Consider the following 16,346-nt stretch of genomic DNA (forward strand, 5'->3'; position numbering starts at 1 on the left):
CCCCCACCCCCCCCCCCCCCCCCCCACCCCCACCCCCCTCCCTCCCTCCCTCTCTCTCTCTCCTCCTCTTCTCCTCTCTCTCTCTCTCTCTCTCTCTCTAATGGCATACGTACGATGGCGACGGTTCCGCTAGACGAAGATCCTGCTCAATCTCGTCCCGTGCAAATCGGAATGCGCCAGCTTGTTGCTTGACACCGACAAGCGCCTGACTGGCTGGGCGCATAACTTCTGTGCGAAGCTATAAAACATAATTTTGGGAATGCCCAAAGGAGAAAGACGAGCTGGTCATTGCGGCTGGGCTACTCCAGCTAAAGGATATCTAACGGTCCAGCTGGGACAGCTTACTAGAGGCATGCCGGAGACCTCCAGACACGGAAGCCCACCAGAGTTGAAGCGAGCTTTCTGGAAGAGGCCACTGGATGAATCTGCAAGGATGAAGTCAAGCGGCGCCTACTGAATGCATGCACCACCCCACTTCTCGGGCCGAGCCCCAGTCGAAACTCACCTGGTACACGGAGTACTCCGAGAGCCGGTAGAAGACTGGGAGGTAGCAGTAGGCAGCGATTGGCGTAGCGATGGCGTACGAGACGTTGATGAGCACGAACTGCGTCCCGAACCGGTAGTTCTCGGCGCTGACACCCAGCAGCGTGATGGCCGACATGAAGCTGGCCAGCAGCGAAAAAGCAACCGGTAGCGAGCCCATGCTGCGGTCCGCCAGCAGGTACTCCTGCCAGCCGCCCAGAGAACGCTCAGCACTAAGTCACGGTATGCTATGCCGACACCCCCTTCGACTCTGTCTGTGTGAGGGGGAGACGGTGACCATCACAAGGCAACAGCTCTGGTGCCAGGATGAGGACCTCTTGATGAATTGGGCGGGGGTAGACTACGATGTTTTACCTGTTTCTTTGCGTGCGGTGTCGTGGGGCGAACATTAGTGACGTTCCAAATATGGGACAGCTGACCCTAGCCTACTTGCCACTGAGAAACAGCAATGAGTCCTGGGACACTGAAACTCTGAAGCCTCTCAACTGAGTCAGGCAGTGACGTAACTGTGCATCTATTCTCAAGCGACCACTCCTCCACTAACATTTCAATTTATTGTAATATTATCACAATAAGGTATCGAGTATACATGAATTCCGGAGTCTCATCCCAACGGCCTGACTATTTTTAGCTTTGGTAGCAATGTAAAGGCTCTTACCGCCTGACTTCTCTGTCGGCCGCCTGTGCACGCGAAGTAGACGCCTATCATAGCAGAGATGGACAACATCATGCCGCATACCACGTAGTCAGCCAGAGTGAAGGCCGACATGGTGGCAGGTGCTGCTGGCTTGAGCAGATTTGGATCCCCTAGGGAAGAACACAGAATATGATAAAATGCACAAAACTTCACAACATGGACCAGTGAACAAAGCTTTTTTTTATTATTGCATGGCTCAATTTCAAGTTATGTTGATATCAATATGAAAAACAACACTTGCATCAACATGCTGGATTGGACCACAAAGAGCTCTTCCAAAACCCCCAGGCCAGCATCAAACAGATTGGCAATGTAATTTTTGCAGCTAGGATTGAGTGATTGCAGTTGCCCTGCATATCAGGATGCGTGAGAGGATTTAACTCTATCCCTGGGGGCAAGCCTACAAGCCGCCTTCAAAGCTTTTACCCAGACAAGTTTTGAAAACTTTTGAGATAAGTGCTAAAATTGTGAGAAACTAAGTTAACACTATGTTTTATATGCTGGCAAAATCTAAAGTTTCTAGTCATGATAGTTGATTTTGGGTGACATCAGGAAGCATGAGGATTTTAACCCTGATGATTGTTGATTTTTCCCTCTTTCTCAAGGTAATGTTAGTGACATTCGATTCAAGTGTTTGAGTATGTTGCATGTATATAAGTCATGTATTTTCTTTGGCTAAAGGCCATGTAAAAAGCAGCTGTTGATACTTTTGCCCCAGCCTGGTGTTCTCTTCCACTTTTCCACAATTATTTTAGGTATATATCATCAGATTGCTTGAATGAGAGATTATACTTATTTCTTATCATAATTACTTAAGTTCCAAGGTAAAAGTACAGATGTACCTGTTTCATGATTATTTACAACATGCTCTGCCTGAAAAACAATCATTGATGTACAATGCTCTTTTTTAACAATAGGTACCAATGTATACCATGACCAGAGTTAGAGCAATGATTGGTATTTGGGCACAGTTGACAATTTTCAGGCAGAAATACCTTAAATGGCACAGCTCATGCTGCACTGAAGCAGCTCATGGTATCTGGGGAAAGGCAATGCACTGGGAGATTGTGTTACCAAATATTTAGCTGATGATGACCTGTGGAAGAAATAGAATATAACTAGAAAACACACTTCTTTAACATGATCAGTTGTCTTTTGCTACCATATTATCTTGTCCTGCCTTGCATGGGCCTGCTTGCACAACCCTTCCTGTGGCAAGGGATTTACAGATTATATTGATGATGATGATGATTTGGGGTTTTAGGGTGCATCAACTGCTGTAGGTCATGCAGCACCCAACATATTATATTGAGGTGCTCAGATAAAGCTTTTGGGCAAGTGCAAAGCATTTTGCCTGACAATTTCCACAGCTTGTGCTTGACTGCTAAAATGGCTGCAAACAAATGCTTGCCAGGTAGCCAGTGCCAGCTGTAAATCTGACAATGTAAAAATGCAATGCAGCATATTGGATGGTAAATATAGTATGATTCTGGCCCACCTTGACTGTGGCATGAATTTTAAGCTGTTAGTAGGTACAAGTAACATCATAGGAAAATCCTGGGAGATGCACCTGGCCAAAACATCAGCTCCTGCCTCAAGCAGAGGTGTTGCTGGGTCCATTTGGATAACACTGGATTGGCACAACTGGCCATGCACAAAAAATCATGCAGGCTGGTAGGTTACCTGTTCTCAGACTGGAATTTCCCTAAAGCCAAAATAAGCTTTCTGATCATAAGATGGTGAAAACATACAAGATGATGTTAAGGTGAAAGTGGAACTTTAGGCCAGGGGCAAAGATCCCTTGAGACTCCCCCCACCCTCCTCCTAGCTGGAAAAACGCACTAATCACAATTTGGTACACATTTGGTCCTACGCATGACGAGTGCGCTTGCCGACCATAGAGATTTCTGCACAATGTCTAGACAGTGATTTGATTGAAGAGCCCTACTAAATGGGTGGACACGCCTCCTTTGACCAACTGCCATACCACAATGAATGCAACACAATCAAGGTAAGAAATGTTTCCCGGCGCCCACCCACCTACCACGCGCTTCGCTCAGACGCACAACCCACAGCCACCCAGCGCGCCTTCTGCACTCCCCGCACTGGCACCAGTATGCAATTCTAGGGTCTTTCACTTTTGACTTTCATGCGCCACTATCACGAATATTTTATCGCTACCATATTATAGTTTTTCCTTACACACTGGTTCGCTAACGTCTGCCGATAGTAAGTTAGTCCGTGTCCAGATTCCGATTCATATTCAAGTCCTCATTCCAGATTAAGAGAACCATGTAGCATAAAAAGATTTGCACACTTAAGTATGACGCCTGATTACGATAAGTACAATATTTTAAGACCGGTCCCCGGAATCACCGGCGTTAACTTTGGATCAAACATAGCGATCTGAAAAAGCGCACTCTTTCAATTGTTTGGACGCCAGTGCACGGTACTCATGATACCTCGATCACTGCTGCAGGTAGGGGGCGCAGGGGCACGCACCCCCCGTTTATCCTCCGTGGCTCCGTGGGCCTTTTTGGGGCCCTCGGAACTTACGATTATCGGCCCGGTTTGACGGCCCGACGAACCCGAAAGACCGGCCGGAGGCCGTATTGAGGGACATCGGTCCGCAGGGCTGGGCACTCCAATTCCAACCAGAAGGCCCTGCGCGCTGATCAGGGGCCCCTGAGTCAATAGGGCCCGATATGTTGGTCAAGCACTTCCCATTTGGGGGTCTCCATTGAAGAGTCTAAGGACGGGAGGGGCTGGTCAGAGTCTCATTCACGGGCCCCGGCCTGAGGGGACGAACCCCCAAATGACAATCAGAGGGCCCTTTGCACCGATCAGGGACACCCTAAGTTGATATGGGTCTATGTGCCGGTCAGGTACTACCAGTACCGCACAGTCCGCTTCGTACCGCTGTGGGCCCGAGGGTTTCATTCCCACTCAGCTACAAAGCCGGGGCAGTGATTTACACCGGTCGGGATTCCTGTATCTGCCAGGGACCTAAAGCGCTGTACCTGTCAGGGGCCTAAAGCGCCTAACAGAGGATCATGCGATCGCAAGGGGCCCCGTGCCGACCAAGGGCAGTGTTCGATGAGGCCCGAAGAGGGGCCCGGGCGGCATAGCGGAACCGACTTGCAAAGGCCAGGTTGGAGGGCGTAAGGGCTCGAACGCTGAAGGTCACATACAGAATTGCGATCCGTAGAGTCGTGACCTGAAATATTAGTCCAAATGTCCTCTTGTGCCGTTTGAGGATCTCCTGAGACCATGCAGGCGTCCAAGTCGGCTAGAGACCACGAACATCGAACAGCTGGGGCCCCTTACCCAGGCAGGAGCAAGACAAAGGTCCACCATCTCCGCTGGTCTGGGTCCCTGAAACAGTAATTTGACCCCTGTGTCGGCCAAGGGCCCACAGTGCTTGACAGGAGACCATGTCTCGGCCAGTTGCCCCTGGTCGGTCACGGGCCTTGCTTGAGGAGGGGCCGGAGGGCCCCTCGGGACCAAAGATCAAAAGCCCGATTGGTCCCGGGACCCACCCCACCCGTAGTTCCGCGACCTGAAATGTCAGTCAGAGGGCACCTATTGGGGCCTCCTTATTAGGGAACTCTATCCCAATTCTAAAGGGCCGCAACACGAAGAGAAACAGTCGGCTCCACGTCCGCCTGAGCCCTTGAGGTCCATTTTCCTGGACAGGAAAAAGGCCGTGACCCGCGATTTGCACTGCTCGGGGTCCCTGACTCAATGAGGGGCTCCTGTGTCGGTCAGGGGTCACAGTGCCTAACTGGGGTCGTGAAGTGGCCAATGGCCTGAGTCAGCAAGGAACGGTGTTTGAGGGGGCCCGAAGAGGGGCCGGAGGGAAGACCAAAGATCATGGGCCCGGTTGGAAAGGCTGAACGGTCCAAGCGGCTGGCTGTAGATCACATGGAGGACCTCACCCGTAGGGCTATAATCTCAAATGTCAGTAAGAGGGCATTCTACGCCTACTGGGGACCCATTAAACATAGCATTCCTCTATTTTGGCCAGAGGTCAGCAACACCGAACGATCGCCTTCGTGTTCGGTCTGAGCTCTAGGGGCCTTTTCCCAAGCAGGGCCACGGCCGGGTCGTGATTTACATTGGTCGGGGCCCCTGCAACGATGCGGTTGTTTTAGCGTTCAGGGGCCAACAGCCCCTAACAGGGTATTCTGTGTTAACAACGGACCTCGAGTCGATCAGGGAAAATTTGCTCAACAGGAGCAGAGACGGGAGCCCGAATGGCAGGGGGCCTCTTGCGCAGGTCGAGGCCCCCTGGCAATGCAAGGAAATGTATGAAAGCTGATGATTGTTCACATCGAGCAAGTCCGGCATGGATCCGTCCAACCGAGCTGGAGTCTTTGAGCCAATTATTGGAGCAACTGCGGCTATTAGAGATGCTGTAGAGTCAATCAGGGTTTTTGCGTCTGCCCGAGTCAGAAGGCTTCCTGCGTCAGGAAGGACACCAATGTGACATGAGTGTATCCCTCTAAGGGTCTCCGGATCGGCCGGGGGATCCCCCCCCCCCACCCCCGTGTCAGAATGGCAGCCGGAAGACACCCCGGGGTGGCACAGAATGGCCCTTCAGTCCTTGACCGGGAACAACAATGTGGCCTCTAGTTTTCTATCCAAGGAGCCATTCCCGAAAATAAGGGTCTCATTAGTGTTGAATGCCGTGGGTAAAATGAGTTGAAAACGAATGATGCCATCCCATGCTTGCCTGAGAACACTTATTCTTTTGCAACATCGACAAACGAAACAGTTTATTAAAAGGCTGGAAGCCTACGCGCCCGCAATCTCGGAAGCAAGTTCAACAATGGCTTGGGTCTCAGTTCCCGTGAATACGAACGGCGTTGACTACTGTAAGCAACACCAAGCGATGGGTTCCGTGCGCGCGAGAGCGACCGTCATGAAATAATGTTTTCGAATGTCTTAAAATTAGGTACCGTTCATAGACCAGGCCTGGCCTATCTTTTTGAAAACTTTGAAGTTGTCCTCCGGACGGATTAGCAATTGCAGCAACGCGAAAAAATTGAGATTCCACCCTTACTCCTCAGTTTCACCACCAGACTCCAGTACCACCTCATGTTGCTGTAAAGGCCAATCCGTTCATTGTGTTGGATGCTAATATTGTGAATTTGTAGGGCTGGGTTAACCAACGCCCGACGCTGCCTCGTCCCGCAAGTTGACCCCGGCTTGACCAGAGTTGGCCTCTGATTGTTTGGAACCCAACTGTCAAGCGAACATGTGCAGCGTGATCATTGGTGGCGCCGGGTGAGCTCAGCGCGGCGCGACCTGTGGCGAGGTCAGCCCACGCGAGGAACGGAGTGGGGAGAGTGTGGCAAGTCATGAGACGGGTACGTGCTTCTTGGATAATAGAGTGACATGTGAGCTTTGAGTGTTCGTGAACCCAGCGTGTCATATGAGGTAAGCTCGCAAAAATTCCATGAGCTAAAAATTGCACGGATGAACTACACACCCAGACTTCCCTGCATCTAGGATTGCTTGTCTAAAGCGTCTCGAAGGTACTTTTCTCAGATACGTCACCATTTTCGTCCCCCGTTGGCTACGACATAGTGTTCGGCGCGTGGCCGACGCTGCGCGGCCTATGGAGACGCCTGTCATTGAGGTCTTTGTTGCTAAGATTTGCAAGCTCGCATGATCAAGACTACGTTATATAATTTGTATCACTTACCAATTCCGACTGAATGTTGAGCATTTCCAGGCAAACATGGCTTGACCAGGAAATATGATTCGTGGAAAAAGTTCGATCTACGTCCGCAGAGTCGTAAATATGCCTGTTCAGTCAAGATAAAGATTCTGACAGAGCTTCTGAGTTGTATGTGCTTAGAAAGAGTACACTGGATTGTTGTGAAATAAAGAGCACCAGTGGCTTATTTCGCAGTCATTTAATGCATGATTTATTTAATTCATTGACTTACAATTAAGGCAGCATGGATCTCGCGGTAGCTTTTGGCTTCTGTTACAGCTTTTGAAGGAAGAAATAAATATATCAAGCAAAAACATGCTCACATTAACAGATAGGACATACTGGGCGATATCTTTCTAAAGGAGGGTCCTTCCTCTATTAGGATCTCACTATCACTATGTGTTATCCGTGTGCGTCTCCCTTACTAAGGCTTTAGCTGCACGCCTGCCCTCGGCACGTAAATTTCCATTGTCTGGAAGAGCATAAGCAATATTGTAGAAAAATAATACACAAATGCTTTTCTTGGCCTTATGCGTAACGTTCGATGAAACAGATTGTCGAAACCTTATGCACGCATTATGAAACGGGATGTGGTTGGTAGCAATCTGAATTACACGAGGAGTGGGATAAAAAGGAATAAGTTGTTCGGTCTGTCAAAATAGCTCTTATGTTTTTAACCGGAGGATCTTTTGTTTCAGCCTTATACAATAATCAATTATTTCGCGTCCGCATGACATTGCGATTTATTTCCTTGAGACCAAATGTACAATTGTAAAAGCGAACAGGTAAATGATGACTAGTCTCAAATACCTGCGAAAAACTGATGTTTCGTGGACGCAAATCATCGATCGCAATAATGGGTCCCGCTCCTATTTATCCTGGTTTTCGTACATTTCAGATGTGGTAGCAATTTAGAGTCACCTCTAATAACGCTAGCACATAGGCGTAGGAACGTTTCAAAAAGTGGGGGGGGGGGGCAAGCTCAGGGTGTACTTCAGTAACTTTTTCTGGAAAGCGAGCCCGATGACCGCCGGGGGAGGGGGGGGGGGGCGGGAGGGATGGGGGTTGTTATCGTTCTTTATTCAAATGTCATGGCTGCTATGCTAGATATGCATCTAGAGCTGTTTATCACTGGTGCACAATCTTGCCCATCCGACTCATCTGTCATTTGGTAAATAAGACTATCCAGCTTCCCTAGATTATTCGTACATTTTAACATTGTCTTTTCTGGGGAGGCGAAATTCCACGAGTGGGTAGACATTTTGGGTCATTAAGGAAGCATCTGCTCCCACAGTGTAGATGCCAAAATACGGTCTGGATATAGGCTGGTGAGAATTTTGAAAGTGGATTGATGGCTCACAGTGCAGCAGATTTTGTATGCGCCTTCATCTCGCTGGCTGCTTTTCAAAAGATAAGACTTGTCGCAGCATTTTAGGCGGAAACGAATTCGGGAGCTTGAAACTGCTGGAAACAATGTGATAAAAGCCATAAAACTGGGGATTCTCTTTTAAGCATCAAGCCACATAATTACACCCATCTGTCATATGTTCGTTATCTAGGCCCTGCTCTTGTCCGCCGTCGGTGGCCACTGCCCTGGCCCGGATGTCTCTCGCATGACTGACTGCGGACTGATCGCATGGTTGCTTTGTTGCATACTTCTGGACCAGCGTTACTACTACAAGGTGTATGAAACATGTGTTGGACACCTGCAACAGTATCTTTTCCCGAGCTATCTTCCCTCACACCACACCATGGCAGAAAAGTAGCCTCCGGGAAGCTGGCTGCCTTAGGAATGATTTGGCCCAACGGACACCTCATTGCCCATCCTGCAACGTATAAGAATTGATTTGCTTTTGAGTGTAGGCAGGGGCGTAGCCAGAGCCTTGCCAAGGGGGAACACAATGTAAGAACAGAAACCAGGAGCTACCGTGAGCTCAATTCTGTTTGTATTTTGAGGTCAGTAAACTGCCGACATCAGGCGTTAAGCCACTGCATGGAATAAATTATCGGCGTTCTTAATTTACAATGGTTAGTAGAGCTTTTTCTAAGCCGATAAAATTCAGAATCTTTGTCAACATTTTTTATCAGGGTTCTAGAGACATTGAGGACATCGTGGAGGGAGATCGTAGATCGATATGTTTGATCCAAATTTGGAGATGACAGGTTGATTGCAGATCGAGTGGTCAACAATGTGTATTAACATGGCCAAGCCGTGTTTCCCTGAAAATGTTCACCATTCAGTCGAAATCGATTAATGATGCAATTCATGTGACGTGTTTTTAACATGCGAGCTCGCAAATCTTGCAACAAAAGCCTCGACGCCAGGCGTTGCAGTCTCCATAGTCCGCGGTGCGTTTGCTCAGTAGCTAATATTGAGCTGTGTCCCACTGGTGGACGAAACTGATGACGCTTCTGAAATGTTTACCTTTAAACACTTTAATCGATTAGTAATGCAAGGTATGTGACGTAATTTTGAGCAGACGCACTCGAAAATTTTAGAAACACAAGTTTCTACCCCAGGCGTTGCAGTCTCCGTAGGCCGCGTGGCGTCGGCCTAGCAGTTAATATTAAGTTGTGGCCAACGGGTGGATGAAAATTACTACGATTCTGGAAAAGTATCCTTGGACGCTTCATGACATCAGATCTTACATTTAAAAGGCAGTCTAAGCGTATATTTCACGTGTGCAATTTTTAGACTGATGAAAAGAACGGATTGGCCCTTAAAGCACCGCGAAGCGGACCTGGAATCTGGACGTTGAACTGGAAGAGTTAAGGTAAAATCTCTGCTTTTCGTGTTTTCGCAGCTATTTATCTATCCAGAGGATAGATTAACACGGCGCCCGCCGTCTGGTGGCACTTGCAGTGGCTGAAGCGGTTCGGTTTTACGGAAGTTGTAGCCCATGCCATCTTTGTCCTTGCTCTCGAGGTTTTGGGCGGGCATGTTCAAACCTTTTGATGTCATTTGTCTCACTAATCCATTCTGAAAAATGTACGTTCTCAGGCAAACATGGCATGACCTTGCTGATTTTATTAATTCATTTCAACCCGCCCTATTCAACAATAATGAGACCCCCACTCTACTCAACAAAAATAAGACCCCTTATTTCCTTCCGAGCAAGGGGCCTCTTGACTAGAACACCAGGGGTACATTACCGTTCCCGGTCAAGGGCCGAAGGGCTATTCCGTCCCATCGCGAAGTGTCTTCTGGCTATTATTCTGGTAGCACGGGGCGGGATCTCCTGGTCGATCCGGAGGGCATTAGCAGGGTATATCATATCACATTGTTTCCATCCCCGACACGGGAGGCCTTCTGACCCGCGCAGTTGGCCCCGGATCAGCACAGGGACCCTCACTGACGCAACAACATCTCTGATCACCGCAGGTAGTCCGATAGTTGTCAGATAAATTCCAGTTTCGTGTTTTCTGTGTTCTTCAAAGATATTGAGTTCTCCCTGACTGTAGGTTGTAGATGAAATGGGGTTCCTTGTGTTAACATGGCTAACCCATGTTCGTCTTAAAATGCTCAAGATCCTGTCAGAGCCGATTACTGATAAGAAAACTACGTAATATGGTGTTGAACACTGCATGCTCGCAAGTCATAGCAATAACACCCTCGACGGCCCGGCGTTGCAGTCTCCAGGCCGTGCGGCGCGGGCCTTGCGGCTGTAACCACTAAGCAATGGCCAATGAGCAAACGAAAAAGATGGCGCATCTTAAGAGAGATGGCTGGTGAGTTATATAAATCGGCATGCATATTAAATGCAGTGTAAAAGTAAGCCAAATGTAACCTTAATCTGAAAAGTGGAGGCCCAGTTAACATTGCTGCCCCCCACCTTGAAAAATGTGGGGGGGGGGCGTGCTCCCCCGCCCCCTCCCTCGTCCTTTCGCCCATGCGCTGAAGTTAAGAGGGCAAGCGTGTACCACGAGGTCACCGTAAACCACTCTCCCGAGCGTTCTTCTCCAACGATGCCACACGGCTCTTTCGAAAAGAAAAGCAAACACATATTTTGCATCAATATTAACCATCCAGAGCTTGATTAGATAGAGCTCCACTGACCAGGGTTGAGGCGAGTGGCTGGCTCAAAAAATGTAGCACGTGATATGCATTTCGTCCATGCTGTTTACATGTGGCACACCAAAGTCACACATTCACCTGATTTCAACATCTGCAGTCCAGTCGAGGACAGTTCGAAGACGTCAGTAAGCCACTATGCGGTCCGGCCTGGCGGCGCCAGGATCTGTATACACGGGGCGAGGGTCATGAGGGCTCTAGACCTTGTCCGACCCTACGGTAAACACTGCGGGCCACCCTTAACATGGGCGTCGCGTCGAGTCCATCTCTAGTCGTGCTGCGTCCTCGGACCGTGCTGCACCATGCTGATGCCGCTGCTGTTGATACTGTCGCTAAGGCTGGCCGGGGCCGACCCGCCACCAGACCAGGTCACAGACGACGTGTCGCTTGAGCGCGTGCTCACGAGGTGGCCACATTATACGAGACAACCGTGCGGGCTGCCACCGATCCGTCCCACCAGAGCTTGGCCAAAGGCCTGGACCAGATCAAGCAGACACTGGCATACATTGTCTCCCGGCTGGACTCTCTGCAAACGGTTCAGGGCTCTGTCTCCATAAGGTTGGACTCTCTGCATGAAGTCCACAGCTCGGCCTCCGCAAGGATGGACTCGATGCAAGAGGAGCCCGCAGCTCGTTCTCCTCAATGTTAACTCTGCGCAGAAAGTTCAGAGCTCGGTCTCCTCAAAATTGGACTCGGCTCAAGAGCTTCAGAGTTCAATCTCCTCGAAGTTGGACTCGGTGCAAGAGAAAGATCCAGGTATCATTCTCCTCAAAGCTGGATTCGGTGTACAATGGCCAGAGCTCAGTGTCCTCCCGACTTGACGCTGTTCAGGAGTCACAGAGTGCTGTCTTCACCCGGCTCAACGCTGTGCAGGGGTCTGTCACAGCGGTGTCCCGCAGACCGGAGACACTCTTGGACGGCCTGGGGAACACCGGAGACACTCTTGGACGGCCTGGGGAACACCGGAGGCACTCTTGGACAGCCTGGGGAACATCCAATCTACTGTCAGCCGTTTACCATGTAAGAAGAGACAGCAAGCTTCCAGTTGCTTATTCTGTTTTCGGCAGAAATCAAAATAGCTGAGTTTGATTTTAAGCATTGATCAGTATCCCGCTGTAAAAGTTCTGTAAAAATATCAGGATACGTTTCTTATAAATCTGCGTCCCGTGGCCTTTCCTTACGCGGATCATTCTGTGGGCGTCACTGCCCGAACGAACATACAAACTTCGACAATGTTAACAGCAAAACCAGTTGCACCTGATTTTGCTTATTCCAAGATGAGCCGTAAGAAATAATAAAAATAATATAAGTGCTCATAGAGAGTATTACATTTGAAAAGTGTAGCCCTAGCATTGATGAAATATGTACCAGGTCAGCGTTACGTTAAAATCAACAGTCTGACGCAACACACAATGTAGCTCTCGTCCCTCCGCACAAAACAAGACTACAGGTCTGTAGTCTAGCGCATGTCCCATAGTCTACGCATGTCTACAGGTCCCAGGTCCTAATCCAGGCAGCTCCATGGATATCAAAGAGGTCTCGAAATAGCAAAATATTATATATGTATATATAATTCATGGTACCTGATTCCACAGGTAGCTGATGTTCCTGAGATATCCTTTCAGTCTGTCTGATCACAAAAATCACACTAGAGTTCCCCTCGGAGCTCCCAAAGAATTTATAGATCCTTGCACAACACCCGATGTTCGTAATTTCAAGAAACCCGATGGTATTGCCTAAGCTTAAAAATCCGACCGTTGAGTGGTTCATCGGGTTGTCATTTATTGACAGTCCGATCCGACAAGAGAATGAGGATTTTTAAACATAAGTGTTAGTGACGATGAATGACGCACCGATCAGCTTATCAAGCATCAAGTACACTATCGAACATATTGCCCTTCAGGTTCTTAGACCGGACGAGGTGAACGTATGGAAAAAGTAGTTAGATGGTAGGACCACCCAGGTGTCTTACATTTCTTGCCACAATTTCGACATAAAGGGTGATGAAAAATATTCGAAGGAGGACGGTGTTAGTGAAAGGAGCATACAGGTAAGTCCACAAGCAATATGGCGTAGGGACTCATTCGTTGATCCACTTGAAGCCAAGATAATGCGTTACGTACATGCGTCATAGCATTCGGATCATATCTGTGGATCCGATTTTAAACTCTTTACTCAATTTATTCAGTCATATTCTAGCTACATTTCGGTTGACTTTTTGCTAACGATTTTCCGTGCTATCCTTTGTCGACGCTTGATTGAACAACATATCAATGGCATGCTTGTGAGATTTGGTTGCAACACAGCCAAACCTCCTCTTTGCTGCTACATTGTTGGAAAACGTCCCACTGCATTTCAGTGGGGCCGACAGCGTGACGATGCTCCGTGAGATCGAAGCGATCTCTCTGCTGCCACCTCAGGACTGCTTGCTGTTGGCAGGGAGGGTGCTGGGTGACGGGTGCAAGTACGACAGGTGACAGGTGACGGTGCAAGTACAACAGGGACTGCTTCAAGGACAGTACTCGGCTCAGTGTGGCGGCGACGGCACCTGTACGTGCCCTGAAGGCTTTAAGCAGGTATCCAGCAGCGAAGTGCCGAGCCCGTCTGCTGTCGGAGCCGTGCACGACAACCAGCGAGTGTCTGGTAAGCGGGGGGCCGTGTGTGATGCCGGTCGTGGTGACGTAAACTGACCACTCCCACCGCCCGTTTCGAGTGCATGTTGTCTGTTAGTCAATCAGGATAAGAGGGTCAACAAGTGGGTCAACGAATGCTTCTTACGCATATTGACTGTAGACTTACTTGTATGCTCCTTACTGTAACACCGGCTTCCTTTGAATATTTTTTCAATGCCCTTTATGTCAAAACAGTGGCAAGAAATGTAAAAGACCTGGGTGGCCCTTTCATCCGAACACCCTTACCATGCGTTCACCTCGTGTGGTCTAAGAACCTGAATTGCCTTTTTTCAATAGCGTACTTGATGCGTGATAAACTGATCGGTGTTTCATTCATCATTAATATTACCTACCTTTCAAAAATCCTCATTTTCTTGCCCGAGGCGCAGAAAATCATCGCCATTATTTCACTTCACAGCACAATAATTTTTACTTTCAGAACAACAGGGGACACCTGACAGTTAAACCAATGATTGGCGCAAGGCTCATTTCATCTGAAAGTACTTTTCACAATTCTTTGCTAAACTGCGCTCATAATGAATGGAACCGCCTCAAAATAGACCTTTCAAGAAAGCCATTTGTTGTCATTTTACCACAACGCTCATGGTCAGCTTCTTAATTTGTCGTGCGAAATTCTGTTCTGTCTGAGCGAAGTAATCCTGTGGAAGCCTCAAGAATATGGTACAGTTCCAATAACCAATCGGTTAGTACGCCTCTAGGATCGTTTACTATAAAAACCCTTTCACGCAGTCATTAGCGGAAACAAATGCATTCCCGCCGTTGTCACTCATAGAGAATTAATGCTGAATCCCCACTGACCGGGCGTGGTCAGGTTAGCAGCCCTGAGCGAGATGATCATTTAAGTGGCAGTTCTCTCTTTTGAGGGTGCAGTGGAGGATACCCTAAACCCAAGATGTGACTGAGTTGTATGCGCTTGTATGCGTATGGTATGTTATATGCACAGTGCAATTTTTAACACATATTTCCCAAAAACCTCAAAAGGACCCTCTAAAAGCTTTTTATTATCGACTCTCTTAGCTGTTAAGACATGCGATTGGGATGTCAAAACACGGTGTCAATGTGAGTCCTGGGGAGCGATGCATATGAAACTTGATGTCCTGAGCATAATATATAAGGAACATGATATAGAGAACATAATGTCCTGTAGATAATGAAAGTGTACAAATTAGGCATCGTTTTCGTTGGGCCCACATGTTTAATAGACATTGTCATGGATCAAATGTGTTGGCTGAACCCATTAACACATCTGTTTGGGGCTGTTCTAGAATGTCTGAAGTAATAATGTATGATGTCTAACGGAAGTATGGTCAAGCCAACATTAAAAATTTAGCTGCAACCAAAAGGAGCTGTCCCAACAATATTGACAGAATTTGCAAAGCGCATCTGGTAGCTGCTGAAAACAAAACTAGCGGCCTTTTGTCAATTATCTCTTGATGTTGGAATTTTGGATATGACATGCTGTTTTTACGGTATTTTGTGAGATTTCCCTGCCGCAAAGTATTACCTGTTTTGCTGCATATTTCCATTAATTTGGGAATTATCAAGCTCTCTGATACAAAATTATAACCTGTCATTCTTCCAGAGCTCGCCTCCAAGCGATGCTCATTTCTTAAGTATTGTTCCGGTTAACTCGAAAGTGCCTTTCTACTGACATCTTCTTTTTCATGGTCTTTTACAATCATTACCGCTTTCGAGTGTCTGAGCCGCATACCAGACTAGCATTATTGTCTTGCGTACTTATATCTTATTTATTACTATGAAGACTTGGCTCTGTCTCTTCAAAGCGTTGAAAGCAAGGAAAGGCCAAATTACTCAGTCGTGAAACTGTCGCAATGGCACATAGTACTTTATATAATATGAGTACTTAATTGCTTTAAAGAATAACAATTTTACACGATTCTCCACATGACTTCAACACCAAGTATGAGTGTAAATGATGGCAATGTTAATCAGTCTTGTGTGAAGCTCGATAAAATGGTACTGGAAGGCATAATAATATCCTGACTGTAACATCTTCTGAACACGTACTGGGCTGTTATATGGCAGTACCTACAGCAAACTATCGGCTCAGTGCACTGCCTAACCGAGTCCATTTTGGTAAATTTTGGTGCGCCTGTACGTAAACTGTCTTGGCGAAGGTTTGACGCGCACACGTCTAAAAGAGGTGCGCAGGTCATCTTGTCCACTCCGTAACCGTGCCGAGAAGCCGCCACGCTGAGCTGACCAGAAGAAGAAGATGATTCATGGCTATATGCATGCCCGCTGTCAGCACGTCCATCCCAGCAATGCAGCAGAGACGTGACACGCTCTTCCTCTTCGATGAGTGCGTCTGACATACTCTTGCCCCTCCGACGCCTGCGTTTGACCTACTCTTACCACTCCGATAAGTGCGCTTGCTGATAATTTCAGGCTGCGACGGAACATTCGGGGTGCGCCGGGAGGCGTGTCCGCCTGCGATCCAGGATACTGGGACCGAGATGACAAGGAGTGCCGATTAGGTTAGGGCCCGAGTGAACAACCTGCGCCGTATGCGTCATCGTGTGGCGCATCAGGAAGGTTGAGAGTCTTGCGTATCTCCGCCGCTAGATAATTACTTAAGCAAAACGTGACTGATCT

At 48.1% G+C, this 16,346-nt stretch overlaps 1 protein-coding gene across 1 annotated transcript; it reads right to left on the reverse strand.

The window, feature by feature from the left end:
- Positions 1-505: 505 nt before the first annotated feature.
- On the reverse strand, positions 506-3,326 carry LOC119114553 (putative sodium-dependent multivitamin transporter; the record flags this gene model as incomplete). The annotated part of the gene is made up of 3 exons (XM_037238645.1): positions 3,285-3,326; positions 1,202-1,350; positions 506-727 (listed from the first exon to the last, which is right to left on the reverse strand). Coding segments are annotated over exons 2-3 (333 nt in total), but the record flags the coding sequence as incomplete, so codon positions are not given.
- Between the last annotated feature and the right edge of the window lie 13,020 nt (positions 3,327-16,346).

Source organism: Pollicipes pollicipes, unplaced genomic scaffold (assembly GCF_011947565.3).
Source record: "Pollicipes pollicipes isolate AB1234 unplaced genomic scaffold, Ppol_2.1 Scaffold_2640;HRSCAF=3093_pilon_pilon_pilon, whole genome shotgun sequence".
NCBI classification, from domain to species: domain Eukaryota; kingdom Metazoa; phylum Arthropoda; class Thecostraca; order Pollicipedomorpha; family Pollicipedidae; genus Pollicipes; species Pollicipes pollicipes.